This window comes from Drosophila gunungcola, assembly GCF_025200985.1.
Source record: "Drosophila gunungcola strain Sukarami chromosome 3L unlocalized genomic scaffold, Dgunungcola_SK_2 000002F, whole genome shotgun sequence".
Taxonomy (NCBI): domain Eukaryota; kingdom Metazoa; phylum Arthropoda; class Insecta; order Diptera; family Drosophilidae; genus Drosophila; species Drosophila gunungcola.
Window position 1 is genome coordinate 1,625,307 of NW_026453178.1, and position 14,708 is coordinate 1,640,014.

The window sequence follows — 14,708 nt, forward strand, 5'->3', positions numbered from 1 at the left end:
CTTACATTCTTAAACGCCTTATCTTTTTTAGTTTTAAAAAACTTTGAAAACTCTTTAAATTGTTAACATTTTATTGAATTTTATTAATCATAACAATAGGAAAGTAAATAACATTTAACAATTTTGGGTTTTCTTTTAAAAAAGCATTTCTCTGTCTTATCTAATAAATGATTAGTTACAATTTATGAAATTAAATTTAAATTTTAAAATGTCAATAATAAACAAGCATCCTTTACATAGTAATGAGCAAAAATGATCTTTAAATTCAACACCATAAACAACACAAAAAAAACGATGCCAGCCTAACCCCAAATTCTTGGCCATGTTTCTTCAAATCGCTTGTCAGCCAGCCGATTTATCAGACATGTTAACGCATTGGGTTGGCCATTCATTCGACATATTACCACTATACCACTATAAGAGTGGCGTTAAATTTTGGTGTATACCCACCCTCGCACAGAGGGTGACACTCGATGCATGGTGACCTTAATTGCCGACAAGTCAACACTTTGGCCATATCTCCCGGCTATTCTATTAGTTACACATTGTATCGCATTATGATGTGGCAATGCAATGCCTTTTAGCCAACTAATGCACAACCAAGGCCCAAGGCGCACAACACGCATGATTGCGCACACATACGGGCAGACAAAATTTATTGATAGCGACATTAATACCACAATTCTTGTTTTATTTTATACACATACATTGCTCTCTTTTTTTTCTAGACTTATTTTTTTTTGGTTTTCTGTTCGGGGGCCTCTAGCAAATTGCGTATGCATTTATTTTTTCCAGAGCTACACGCAATGGCCGCGATTAAAATCTAAATCAAATTAAGTCGCTTTAAAAGCATACGGGTATGCAAAAAGAAAAAAAATAAATCTTTAAAAAAGTCGAAATAAAATTGTGGCCGAAAGCAAGAAAAGAAAAAAACAACGCGCTGACTTGGCCAACAATGCACCACGCGCATTTTGTGATCGGTTTATACGTTTTGAGCCGAGGCGTTCGCGACTATGATCTAATAAAACGTTACCAACTGAGGCTCTCAGCGAAGGTGGGGCCCAACAATTGGCCAGGCAGGCGCAGGTTGCAGTTCGCCAATTTTCAGTTCAGTTTTCAGCTTTCAGCTGGCAGTTTTCAATTTTCAACGGGGAGAGAACAAAGCTGGCAAAGCAAACGAGAGATCTGGAGTCGAGCAGCAGTCATCAATTCTTCATCTGCACGCGCCAAAGTCGCAGCTTTACTTCATTTGTGCCTCTTTCCTAGCAACTAGATCTTTGATTTTTTGGTTGCATTTTCTTTTGCTACACATATAGTAACATAGTTGGATTTTTTTTTTGTCGCTTTGTCGCCAAACTGGTGCGTGGCTGCTGCGCATGCGTGCGAGCTTTTTTTTCGCGACTGTTGGCCAACTGACCGAACGTATATAAGCGATTATAGGGCCGGGCTGGCCAACAGTCCAGTCCAGTCGGCCGCGTGGCTCTGCTCTACATCCCGAATCGTTCCGATCCGTTCCGTTTCGATTCGATTCGACTTTATTTCGAGCCGTACTTGTTAGAATTTAAGCAAATCGGAAAACGAAAAATATAGATATATTAATTGTGATCTGTGCGTATTTTGCTCGATGCGAATTATTTTCAGAGCCGCCCAAGGATAAAACCCAGAGCAAATATAATCGAACCATCAAGGATCGCAAAGCTTGTGAATTCTTTTTTCGAGAAAAAGTGTGCAAATGCTGTGTTACTGAACAAAGATTTTATTAAGTTCGTGAGTCCTTGCAAACGAATAACAGCTGTCGCCTGTGTTAAGTTCGAATAGTGAAATTATGAAGGTGGGTCCTTTGATAATAAATAATAAAAATTACAAATATAAAAAAAAGGACAATGGCGAAATACAAATTTGACATTTTGTGCAGGGTGAAGTTCCTAAAGTTAATTAAAACGAACAATAAATATTTAAATTAAATATTAAAATTATGTCCAATGCATAAATATATATAAAGAAATGCACCTTTAAAATGTTTGATTGAAAATTTATATTAGCCAAGAAACTGAACTTAAAGGATATACTGTATCAAAACGTATTATTATTTATTTTGAGCTTTCTTGTGTTTTTGAAGTGGTTCAACATTTAAAGTTAAATAAGACTGACTCAAAGCTGTGTTAATAACAAAATAAATATAGAAAAAAGTGGATTAATTAATAAATTAAAATCTTTAAAAAATTCTTTACAATGCTAAATTTTTAATTAACTCTTATTTAAATTCGTATTTGTGTACGTTTTGAATATAAAAATGTTAATCCTGAAAATGCATAATTTATAAATATTCTATTATTTGGGCTAAATTTAGTTAGGCGCAGTATCTTTAGGAGTGTTTTAGATTTGATAAAATAAATAATTTTCAAATTTGGTTCTTTAATTTATGTCGAGTAATACAAAAAACTAAATTTTTTAAATATTTATAAACCTTTGTTTTTATTAAATTTAAATAATACATGTTAATCCTGAACAATGCATTTATATATATTTAAATATGTAGGCAATACATATACAAAACACAATTAAAACAGTTTGTCCAACTTTGTTTTACATTTTTTTTAGATAGTACAATAAATTTGAATGAATTTTTTTTATAACCCTATGATAATATTATATTTAAATTTGGTACTCACTTTGTTTGACTTAATGTTACCCTTCCGGTTTCAGTTCCATTTGGTAGCCCTTCTGGGCCTGCTCGGCGTGGCTCTGGCGGATCCCTCGCCCACTCTGGCCCCCCCGATCCTGCCCTGCGTGCACGCGGCCACCGCTGGCTACGCGTATCCGCCGCCGGCGGAGGTGAAGTTCTCCATCTCGCCGGGAGTGACCAAGTACAGCCAGAGCCCGGCGATCTCCACGTACGCGGAGAACGGCCACCTGCTGCACACCTCGGTGGGAAGTGGTGGTGCCTCCTACCAGTCGACGGCCGGAATCGAGGGCTTGTCCCACGGGGGCATTGCCCAGATCGACAAGTACATTGCTCCGGTGCAGAAGACCCTGTTCACTCCATCGGCGGAGTACGGAGGCGGCATTACCTATGCGGACAAGTCGCCAGCCGCCAAGTACGCCACCGTGGTGCCATCTGGAATCGAGATCAAGAACTTGGTTTCGCCAGCCATTACCAAGCTGGACAACGCCTATTTGCCACCATCGACGGGTCTCAGCAAAGTGGCCACGTACACTTCGCCGGGATACAGTTACAGTTCGGCCACGCCGGCTGTATCCAAGGTGGCCACCTACTCGGCGCCAGCGCTCTCGAGCATTCCCTACTATGCGCCACCGGTGACCTCCAAGGTGGAGACCTACAGCTCACCGGGGTACACCTACTCCAAGGCCACTCCTGGGTACTCCAAAGTGGAGACCTACAGCTCTCCTGGCTACAGCTATGGCCATGTCTCGCCGGGCATCTCCAAGATTGCCACCTATTCGCCATCGGTTTCGTATTCGGCGCCAGCAATTGCCAAGGTGGCCACCTACTCCGCACCGGCTGTAAAGCTGGCCACCACCTCGTCACTGCTGTCGGCCCATGGAACCGGATACTCGGCCAGCTATGCGCCATCCATAACCAAGTACAGCCAGGCGGCGGATGTGTCCCACCAGTACTTCTCCAAGCCCATAGTGGCCGCCTATCCAGCTGTTGCTCCGGCGGTTACCAAGGTGGCCGCCAGCTACGGAGGCACTGCATCGGGAGCTCTTTCGCACCAGTATGTGGCCCAGCCCGCCATTGCCAAGGTGGCCAGCTATGCTGCCCCAGCGGTGGCCACCTACTCATCCGCTCCGGCCATCACAAAGCTATCCACCAGCTATGGAGCTTCGGGATCGGGTGCCGTCTCCCATCAGTATGTGTCCAAGCCAGCCCCTGCCATTACCAATGTGGCCAGCTATGCTGCTCCTGCCATTGCCAGCTACTCCACTGGTCCTGCCGTTGCCAAAGTGGCCACCTATGCTGCTCCCACTGTGTCCACCTACTCCTCGGCTCCTGGCTACGGAGTAAGTGGCTCGGGAGCCCTCTCCCACCAGTATGTTTCCAAGCCGGCCATCGCCAAGGTGGCAACCTATGCCGCTCCAGCCATATCCACTTACTCCGCCGCAAAAGTGGCCACTGGCTATGGGGCATCCGGCCATGGAGGAGCCGTCTCCCATCAGTATGTGTCCAAGCCGGCGGTGGCCATCGCCACTGCTCCTGCCAAAATAGCAACCTATGCTGCTCCAGCCATTTCCACATATACATCTGCTCCTGTGGTGACCAAAGTGGCCACTGGCTATGGAGCATCCGGCCACGGAGGAGCCGTCTCCCATCAGTACGTCTCCCAGCCAGCTCCTGCCATCGCCAAAGTAGCCACCTATGCTACTCCTGCCATCTCCAAAGTGGCCACCTATGCCGCTCCAGCCATAGCCACCTATTCGGCGGCACCTGCTCTCAGTAAGATTTCCTACAGTCAGGCGGCCGATGTGTCCCACCAGTACATCTCCAAGCCTATTGTGGCCGCTGCTCCGGCGGTGGCCACCTACTCATCCGCCCCGGCCATCACCAAGCTGTCCTCCAGCTACGGAGCCTCGGGATCGGGAGCCGTTTCGCATCAGTATGTGTCCAAGCCAGCGGTGGCTATTTCTGCCGCTCCAGCAATTGCCAAAGTGGCCACCTATGCTGCTCCTGCCATCGCCACATATGCCTCTGCTCCTGTGGTGACCAAAGTGGCCACTGGTTATGGAGCATCTGGCCACGGAGGAGCCGTCTCCCATCAGTATGTGTCCAAGCCAGCGGTGGCTATTTCAGCCGCTCCAGCAATTGCCAAAGTGGCCACCTATGCTGCTCCTGCCATCGCCACTTATTCTTCGGCACCCAGTCTCACCAAGATTGCCACTAGCTATGCCGGATCAGGCTATGGCGGATCGGGACATGGCGGAGCCCTGCTCTCCCATCAGTATGTTTCGAAACCGGTGGCTCCCGTTCTGTCCAAGACCTACTTGCCTGCGGCTCCGGCCATCGCCCTGCCCGCCAAAGTGGCCACTGGCTATGGGATCAGTGGCCACGGAGGAGCCGTCTCCCACCAGTATGTGTCCAAGCCAGCGGTGGCCATCGCAGCCGCTCCAGCCATTGCCAAGGTGGCCACCTATGCTGCTCCCACAATTTCCAGCTACTCCACGGGTCCAGCAATCTCGAAGGTGGCATCCTATGCCGCTCCTGCCGTTTCCACCTACTCAGCGGGTCCACTGCTGTCCAGTGGCCATGGATACGGAGGCAGTGGCTCGGGATACAGTGCCGGAGCCGTCTCCCACCAGTATGTGTCCAAGCCAGCGCTGGCCATCGCAGCTGCTCCGGCAATTGCCAAGGTGGCCACATACGCAGCTCCTGCAGTGAGCCACCTGTCCACGGGACATGCCGTCGCCTCTGGTCCCCATTTGGCCACCAAAGTGGCCACTGGGTATGGAGGAAGTGCAGCGGGTTACAGCTCGGGAGCTGTCTCCCATCAGTATGTGTCCAAGCCAGCTGTGGCCATTGCTTCAGGTCATGCCATCGCCAAGGTGGCCTCGCCGGTTGGACTGGGACTAGGATTGGGGCTCGGTTACGGGGCCAGTGGACATGGACACGGAGCAGCTCTGCTGGGCGCTCCTCTCACCAAGTTGACATCGGCTCCAGCTTACTCCTTGGGAGGTAAACTGGCCACCAGCACCGGCTACGGAATTCATGCGGGTGAGTTTTAAAGATTAATTGGAAAATACCAATTTTGTTCTATAAGAATGTCCTAAGAGTAAAACATTTGAGACGATGTTTCCAAAACTGCAGCTACTATTCTTTCAATATAAAGCCTTAATAAAAAATCATGGTAAAGTACATTAAAATTAGTATAATATTTTAAATATTTCAAAAGTGGAAGTAAAAACCGTTGTATTGATATGAAAATATTACGTCTATTTGATCCAAATATTTCAATTTAAATTTGAAATCACTAACCGTTGACAAAACTCCTCCTTTCAGGTAACTTAGGCCATGGAGCGGATCACAGTGGTGGCTACTACGGAGCCATCTCGCTGGGTCATGGCGCGGTGTCCCCAGCCCTCAGCTACCACGGTCTGCTGTCCCACGGATCTGGTCTGTCGCATCCGGCCACCTCCTCGCTGGCCCACCTGGACTCCTCCCTGAGTGGTTACTCGCACGGAGTGGGTGGAATCGGACCGTTGGGAGCCGGTTTCTATCGCTATGCTCCCAGTGTGCCAGCGCTGAGCAGCCACGCCCCCGTGGCAGCCACCGCCTACATTAAGTCGGCGCCGGTGGCTCAGCATGCCGTGCTGAAGGTGGTGCCCGAGAAGCATCTGGAGCACTTTGTAAGTTACCCATGATTCCACAATGAATATATGAATATATGATATTTAATTAAAATTAATTTTATTTTCTTTTAGGATGCCCATCCACGCTATGCCTTTGAGTACGCCGTAAACGATCCACATACGGGCGACAACAAGCACCAAAAGGAGGAGCGCGACGGGGACGTGGTCAAGGGCGAGTACTCCCTGGTGGAGCCCGACGGCAATGTGCGCACCGTGAAGTACTACGCCGACTGGGAGACGGGCTTCCATGCCGAGGTCATCAACAGTCGCGATCAGGGCAAAATTGTGGCCAAGCGCCAGACGGAAGCCAAGTCGTGAGGTGAGTAACTAGAAGAATAACTATACAAGTTAAAAAATAATTTGGAAAAGTTGTACTAAAATAAAAATTTAAGCTATTAAAACCTTAAACTGGTACATCAATAATAATTTTGCACAAAGTTGCCAAACCAAGGTGGACACAATATTTATAGGGCAATGCTTATAGATTTAATAATTAATAAATTTGCTTTTCTACAGATTATCAAATTAGATAAGCTAGTATTAAATTAATTATTATTAGCTTAATAAATATCTAATAATAGTATAGTTATTGACAATTTATTAATATCAATCTTAATTTTGTTGACTTCGATTGTAGTTATAATCTGATTGATAATCTTAGTTTATTAAATGTAAGAAAGATATTCATTTCTCTGGCTTTTTTTTATAATAACCCATAATTTATTGATGTTTTTTACTAAAATATATTTTTATGCAACAGCTCTTCACAGGTCGCAAATTGTTTTGTTCGTTCAGCAACTGTAAATAGCCTCAAATCCAATCTTCTTCTCATTAAACATTAAACGTATTTATGTAAACCCCACAACGGCCGCCATCTTGCCATGATATATCCAATATCCGAATATATATCCTCCAACCACGCCCACACCGCCCACAACGCCCACTCTGGATCCCCCGATTCTGTGCTCATGTGATAAGCGTTTCGTTTTATTGAACTGCTTGCGCCGCTCTCATCTCAAACTGCGCGCCTCTTATAATGCCCAACTATTTGTATTTGTACATAAACGGATTGTATATTGATATTTTGTAAAATGTTAATTTCAAATAAACGACATTTAAGAACGCCACAGTCGGGGGTGCTCGACAATGAGATTGAGTCATTTTGTTATTGATTGGGTTCAGTATTAAAACCTCGATTGCTTTTAGGACCTTAGTGACTCGTCAAAAATATTTGGTAAAAATCCAAACCAAAAGAATATGTCCCTAAAACCAACATTACGTATATATATATTTTTATAATTATAATTTAATACTTATATATTTGGCAAAACAATGTAATGTGAAAATTGATGTATAGTTTTGTTTCCTGATTGTGATCAATATTGGAACCTCAATTGATTTTGTGAGCAGAAGCACTTATTTAAAATTATTAAGTAAACATTAATTTTAAATTAAATTTTCCCAGATACCCCAGATCAGAAATACATATATATTTAATATTATACAATAACGTAATATTTGAATAATTGGTAATATATTGTAATTGGACCATATTTGAATATTTTATTAGTTGATTTAAAAAAAAAAATCAATAAACCCCAAATTACGCTTTCTTTTTAGATAAATCCAAAATTCAAATTTTCCATTTTAGTTTGTCTAAGTAATGTAAATTTGTTTATTGCCCGATAAACACGAAATGAACTATATAATTGTACAGTTTCATATATAATATCTAGTTTCGTACAAATAACTATTAGTATATTAATTTGTTATATAAGCCGCGAATCACATATATACCTTTGCTATGACCGAGATACATTTGGAATACTAATGTTCGTTTAACTAGAAATTGTGTTCGAATGCTCTGCGCAGATCCTCGCTGATGAAGAGTCCAAAGTCGGTGTTTTTGGCCCGATGCGGATGATGGGTGCAATATGTCTGGAAGATATGTCGCAGGATGCGGCTGCCCTGCAGCTCGATCTCCGAGCGTCGCTGTACGCCAGTGGAACCCATTTCCAGGTGGGCCAGTAGCCACTGGTTCTTCAGCGAGCGGAGTTCCCTGTCCAGGTTCGTCAACTCCTGACATCCGGTGCGTGGGAACATGCAGTGGTTCCAGTGAGGCAAAGGTCTTCCTCATCTCAATGCCCTGTAGCTGAACTCGCAGCGATCGCTCCTGGCGCAGGGCCTGATGGAGCATGTTCATCTCCCGGTTGGAACTCTTCGTGGTGCTGGTCACACACGCATTGTCTACCATCTGCTGCTCCTGCCAATGCTGCTGCGACTGCTCCAGAATGGATAACTTATCCGCCAGTATGTTCAAGGCCTGTCCCAGGGCTGCCTCCTTGGCCAGAATGGACTGCTCCAGTTGCTCCACTGCATCTGCAAAGCCGGCCAGCACATGGCACTGCTTACTCAGCTGCTTCTCGGCCATCTCCTTGCGAACCTGCAGCTCCGAGAAGTCCTGCTGCCGCATCTTGGCCATGTACTTGAGGCTTTTCACTTCCTTATCCCGTTCGCCAACAGTCAGCTCCAGCTTCTTCACATCCTCGTAGTGTCTTTTGACCTGGGCAGCCCTTTCCTGCAGTGTATTGCTAGTGGGATGACGCACATACTCCGTATTCACGTCTGTGGATTCTAGCAGCGTGAAGAGCTCATCTAGTTGCTCCTCCAGGAGTTGCATGCACCGCTGGCTGTAGGCATCCACTTCCCTGGGCTCCTCGCTCTCCTGACTTGGTGCGAACTTGTTGTAGTTGAGCACCAGCATCCGCCAAAGCTTCTCATGGGCTATTCCCCCATTGGAATCCCTGCTGGCCTCTCGAGCGGTCGAGCCCAGCAGCCGTATTAGGGCTCCCAATGCCTCGTTGGCCTCCAGGATCCTCTGATACCGGGCACACTGCATTCCCGTCCAGGCAGCCGTCTTGCTGCCACCCAATTTCCGCTGCAGCTTCTTGAGTTTCTGCTTGTGGGCACAGCTCTGCTCCATCAGCAGCTGCATGCAACTGAAGGAGGCCGTCTGCTCATGACCCAGTTGTATGATGGTGTGCATCAGACCAGCATTCGCATTCACCGCATCCAAACCCGCCTCGTACACCTCAATCAAAGCCTCATACAGCTGCTGTTCATCTAGGAGTTCCACAAGCGTTTGCGGTGGCATCAGATTCTGATGCAATCCACTCACATAGTGAAGAACCCGCTGAATGGGCTCGCAGTTCGTGTGCTCATCCAGTTGGCCCGTCTTCAGCAGCCGCACAAACTCATCCAGCTGCTGCTCCTGGGCCTCCAGATCGCTCCGGTAGATGGCCGCATGGGTGCACAGCTCGTAGTCGCAGTGGGTGAGTCCGTGGCGGAACTGCTGCAGCACCAGTTGCAGACTCTTCAGCAGGTAGAGGCACTGCGACCGGAATATGTACCGCTGCACGGAGTAGCCCTCGAAGATGGCATCGCGACCTGTAAATTACAAATATTACATATTTAATAACGAACAATATAAAGATCTCCCGTATAGATGGGATTATTAAAATAAAATTAAATAATCGTTATCTTTCCTTACACCCTATAAACTTATACAATATATGAATACTGTGTATTTATCTGACTTTACTAAAAATGTAAATGACATTGAATTTAGCTGTTTGGGAATGTGAAAAATGATCTTTAGCTTTGGTTTTACAAAAAATTTGTGTTAAACAATTTTTTTAAACAATTTTTTTAAACAATTTTTTTAAACAATTTTTTAGTTCTATATGGTTAAGTTAAAAAAAACCTCCAAATTTAATAAAATATCCACTGTATATCTGGGATTAAAGCGGTCTTTATATCTAATTTCTTGCCAAAACATTTTAAAAATAAAAATAAATAAAAAATAATAAAAAAATAAATAAACCCAACATGCTCTAAATCTACAATATTGATAATGCTATACTTTTATCAGTTATTAAAGAATTTATAAATATTATATTTAGAAGTCTTTCAGATTAGAAGCATAACCAACAATTTTCCTTAATCTAACGTATTAACTAAACAAAACTCACCAAACTCACAGGCCGTGGGAAACTTCTCGTTGATGGCCTGGCAGACGATGGTGAGCTTCTCGTTCATGCGCTCCAGCAGGAGCATGACCAGGACCACATCGTGCTCGCCGCCGCGCAGGAGGAACTGTTCGGGAACGAAGGCCAGGACGTGCTCCAGGTGCTGGCGCTGCAGCCTCAGCTCCACGGTCTTGATCTGCTGCTCCAGGGCCCGGCCATACGCTTTGCTCACACTGAAGATGTGCTGGTAGTCCGTCTGGCTCTGGTTGGAGCCCTCCTCCTGCTGCGACTCGTTGGCGCTGCTAAAGTCCTCGATGGACAAGGTGCCATCGGCCCGCAGCTGGAGCTGCTCCTGCAGCTGCCTGACCAGGTCGCGGAACTTCATGATGGTCACATCGCGGTCGTAGAGACTCTCCATGGCGGCGTTCTTCTGCTGCTCCAGGATCTTCACCTGACCACCCAGCTTGTCGATCTCGTCGCGCAGATCGGTCTCCAGCTCCTGGTTGCTCTCGATGAGCTGCTCCTGGATTTGCTCCAGGGCCTCCAGTTCGTTGACCTCATCCTCCAGCAGCTTGACACGATCCTCGAGCTCTAGCTTCAGCATGGCCAGTTGGGTGACCATCGATTCGGCTCCCAGGGAGGCATCGACCTGCTCCTTCAGGTCCATCAGCTGCACCTCCATGTTGTCCACCCTGCGGCTGAGCAGCTCCTTGATGCTCTTTAGTTCGTTGATCTCCGAGTGCTTGGTCTCCAGCTCCTTGTGCGTGCGCTGGCCCAGTTGCTTCTCCTGGGCGAGGGTGTCCCTCAAGCGGACCACTGTCTCACGCAGTCGTTGGTTGTACTGCTCCAAGCGTAGGAATTCGCCAGGGGATTGGGTCGTAGTCGTCACTCCACCGCCACCGCTTTGCTTCTCACTCTTCTCGATGCGTTGACCCTGCTGCTCCTCCTGCTCCGCCTTGAGGATCTCCACGTCCAGACTCAGTTCGTCATTGCGTTCCTGGGCCATTTCCAGTTCCATTTGCAGGGTCTCCATGCGCTCCTCCGCCATCTCCTTGTCCAGCGTTAGGAGTTCTATGCTCTCGGCTATTTCGTCCAGTTCCCTCTTGAATTTCGAGGACACATCCTGGGCTTCCCTCAGCTCGTGTCGCGATCTTTGAAGTTCCCTTTGGAGCAGTACCTGCTGCGTCATGATCTGCGACTTGAATTCCATCAGTTGTTCGTTGTGTATCCGCATACGCTCTAGTTCCAGTAGTTTAAGTTTATCCTCGCTCTTTTGCCCCCTCAACAGTTGAAGTTCCTCCCTTAGTTGCCGCAGTTCTGGATTATCCACGGGTGGAGCCACGGAGCTGGGAGTCCGGAGAGCTGGTCCCGGCGTGAACTGAGGTCTCAGGATCTCCAGGAAGCGTGGCTCCACAAAGGCAGCTGGAGCAGCTCGTTTCATCGAGCTGGTGGGACTCATGCTGGTCTTGCTCCGTTTGGGTGCCAAAGCCAGTGGCACCGGCATGGCCAAAGTGAGCTGGGCCGTGGAACTCTACGCCTGTGCCGTAGTTGGCTTGGGCTGGCTAATCCTTGTGGGTCGCAACTGGGTGTAGGATGTGGATCGCCTCTGGTTGCAGGTCATAATGGGCGGTATCAGTTGACCAGCGGCCTTCTGTGCCGGCAGCTCGCCAATTGTGCTTGTCTGCAGCGGAATGGCATTCGTCTCCTGGCTTGGCTTGGCCAACTGCCCCGTGCTCGGCTGCTCCTCTTCCTTTTCAACCGGCTCATTTTCCCTTCTTACTGGCTGTGGTGCATCCTTGGATTCCTGCTTGGGCAGCTCTTGGGCCTGCTCAGTAGCTGAGGACTTCTTGGGAGACATGTTTACTTTTTCAACTTCCTCCAGCTGAGAACTTCTTGCATTGCCTTCTGACACCATTGGATTCTGAAAAAATTAAAAATTAATATAATTTTATGGCAAGCTTTACCCTAACTAATAGCTTTTTTTAATGTTCAGAGAATGAATATTTTATTTTGTCATTAATAGAATTTAATTTTTTAACATCGAATGGGCTTGAATAGAATTTTCTAAAATTAGAGTAAGCCCTTTAATTTTAATTAACTACTTCCTTAGAAGCTTATCTAACGATAAAAAAAAACAGTTTTACAAATCAAATTCAATTTTATTGTTCTTTAATTTATGTTTTTCTTTAATACAGTTGCGGTCAAAATAATAGTAGTTTGACAATGACAAGTGCCCTATAACATACGTTATTACGTTAATAGGACAATCTTTTACCTTTTTAGAAAATAATAATAAAGTATAAATTTATAATTGTAATAATGTATAATAAAACGGTTTTGAATATGAGATATATTTTTTTATTATCAAATTATAAAAAAAATTTATTTTAATCACATTGTTTAACAAATATTTTTAAATTATGTTAATATTAAATTTTATTTTTACCCCAAAGTCTTTCAAATGTTGCTTTTAAACTATCATAGCTTGCTATTTTATTGAGCTAAAAAACTATTATTTTGACCGCTGCTGTACCTAGTATTTTTTTTACTTAAAAGAGTTTACTCTCTTGCTATAAATCACACTTAAGGTGTACTCACAAATAATCTCAACATTAAAAGAATTTTTTTTTAATTTTTTTGCTTGACCTATATTTTGGGTATAAGTCGGAAACCACTTTTTCCACAACCAATTGCAGTATGAAACCCCCTCAACTCACCTTTGGAAGCTGCAAAGGTTGCTGCTGGGCCGCCAAAAACTTGCCCGAAGTCTTGGCCAATGCTTGCTCCCTGGAGGACTGGCCGTTCCGACTCCTGTGCTGCGGTGATGGAGTGGATGAAGTGGATGGGGTGGCCGCCTTCGCCTTGCCAGAAGTGCTGGCCACCTGCTCCCTCTGGTTATCCTGCAGGAAATGGTTGCAGTATGTACATCTAGTTAATGTGCTCTCCACTTGCACCACTCACCTGCTCCTCCACGGACCTTCCCCCGCCGCCAGTCCGCCTCGAAAGTTTCGCTCTGGCCCCGTCGCGTTGCATTTCATCGGCTTTTCGATTGTCGTCCGCTCCGGGGGGCAACTCGGCTGCAATCCTCACCAGCTGCTGGGCGCGCACGAAGAGGCCACAGTTTGGGGGACACTTGAAGTAAATGCTGCCGTGGATGCTGCCATTATTCTTGCCCAGCGGCTCGTCCAGAACCACGCCGTACCAGAGTCCGGCAGCAAAGGTGGTGCGTCCCACATAGGCAATCCTACCCTGCAGATTTTTACCCGTCACCTCAACACGCTGGCCAAGTTTCAGTTCCCGGGGGCTCATCGTACAAGCACGGCGCTTACGTCATCCTGTGGACCCAACGCAGTCCACTTGGATGAGGCAATGGCGTGTGTAATCCCAGTTAGCAGCTTGCAAAACTGCACTGCTGAGCAAAACCGACTCGCGAAGGCGAGTCATCATGTGCTGAGGGCCCCACCCCAAATGAAAGTTAACCCTCCAAGGCGCAGGCGCAAAAAGGGAGGTTTATTTCCAGCTGGGTGGAAAGGTCAGCACGTGGGCTTACAATGCTTGTAAGTAATTGCCGCCTGCATGTGATGTACCTATTAATTAACACCTTCGCCTTTTAGCAGGCGGCTCTTTAACATCCCGTTTAAGTGCCCGCCTTTCAATCTTGTCGATAATACGCTGCTCCTCCGTCAACATGGCCACGATGACGCCGGCATTCTCTTCAGAAATCCTAGATGCTCCACTGCATTCCGGACTACGGGCAAACTCCTGCTCTACCAAGTTCAAAATGTTTCCTGTTAGTTCCTCTAAAGAGTTTTCTGCTTCGGCATCCTTTGTAGCGTTCGCCTGTGGCTCCTCTTGAGTGGTTTCTTTCCTCTTTGAGAGCCGCACCTTGAGCCTAGAATTTTCCTCCGATTCCGTCTCAGAATCCAACTGAATTGGAGCTGGTGGTTCCGCGTTTATCAGTTGAGAAATCCTCTTTGCATCCCGTGGTGTCAGCATGTTAATGGGTCGCAAGTCCCTGGACACATAACGATTGCAGTATGGACAGGTGCCGATAACTTTTACTCTTGTTCCCATGATTCAATTACAATCTTCTAGCAAAGTTTTTAAATCTCTAAAGCATTACAAAGTATTTTATATTAAAATAGACTTATATAAACTGTGTAGCCTTATATGACTTTTGAAATGGTTGCTGAACTGTTTTACATTAGCTTACTTCGTACACAAATTTTTTGCCTGTTTTAATGATATTTCTAAAATCTTTAATGCGCAATAAAGTTATTTACAATCAAATAAAATCAATCCCTGCACTTAACA

General features: G+C 45.9%; 3 protein-coding genes across 4 annotated transcripts; 1 reads left to right on the plus strand and 2 right to left on the minus strand.

Moving 5' to 3' along the window:
• The first annotated feature begins 1,438 nt into the window (after nucleotides 1–1,438).
• LOC128257569 (ice-structuring glycoprotein) lies at nucleotides 1,439–7,518 on the plus strand. 2 transcript variants are annotated; one of them, XM_052988629.1, is made up of 6 exons: nucleotides 1,439–1,547; nucleotides 1,642–1,831; nucleotides 2,707–5,731; nucleotides 6,017–6,363; nucleotides 6,439–6,685; nucleotides 7,127–7,518. In XM_052988629.1, the coding sequence occupies exons 2-5, from the start codon at nucleotides 1,826–1,828 to the stop codon at nucleotides 6,682–6,684; spliced, it is 3,624 nt and encodes a 1,207-aa protein (XP_052844589.1). In that variant the 5' UTR covers nucleotides 1,439–1,547; nucleotides 1,642–1,825; the 3' UTR covers nucleotide 6,685; nucleotides 7,127–7,518. The 2 variants fall into 2 exon arrangements, with proteins under 2 accessions (XP_052844589.1, XP_052844590.1); XM_052988630.1 differs by having other exon boundaries at nucleotides 1,453–1,501.
• A 690-nt stretch (nucleotides 7,519–8,208) lies between these two features.
• On the minus strand, nucleotides 8,209–13,731 carry LOC128258013 (dynactin subunit 1). Its single transcript, XM_052989403.1, is given in 5 exon segments — nucleotides 8,209–8,463; nucleotides 8,465–9,813; nucleotides 10,398–12,315; nucleotides 13,112–13,294; nucleotides 13,356–13,731. Coding segments are annotated over 5 exon segments (4,053 nt in total). The 5' UTR covers nucleotides 13,704–13,731.
• Nucleotides 13,732–13,959: 228 nt separating this feature from the next.
• LOC128258016 (uncharacterized) lies at nucleotides 13,960–14,469 on the minus strand. Its single transcript, XM_052989405.1, has one exon. The coding sequence runs from the start codon at nucleotides 14,466–14,468 to the stop codon at nucleotides 13,989–13,991; it is 480 nt and encodes a 159-aa protein (XP_052845365.1). The 5' UTR covers nucleotide 14,469; the 3' UTR covers nucleotides 13,960–13,988.
• Nucleotides 14,470–14,708: the final 239 nt, after the last annotated feature.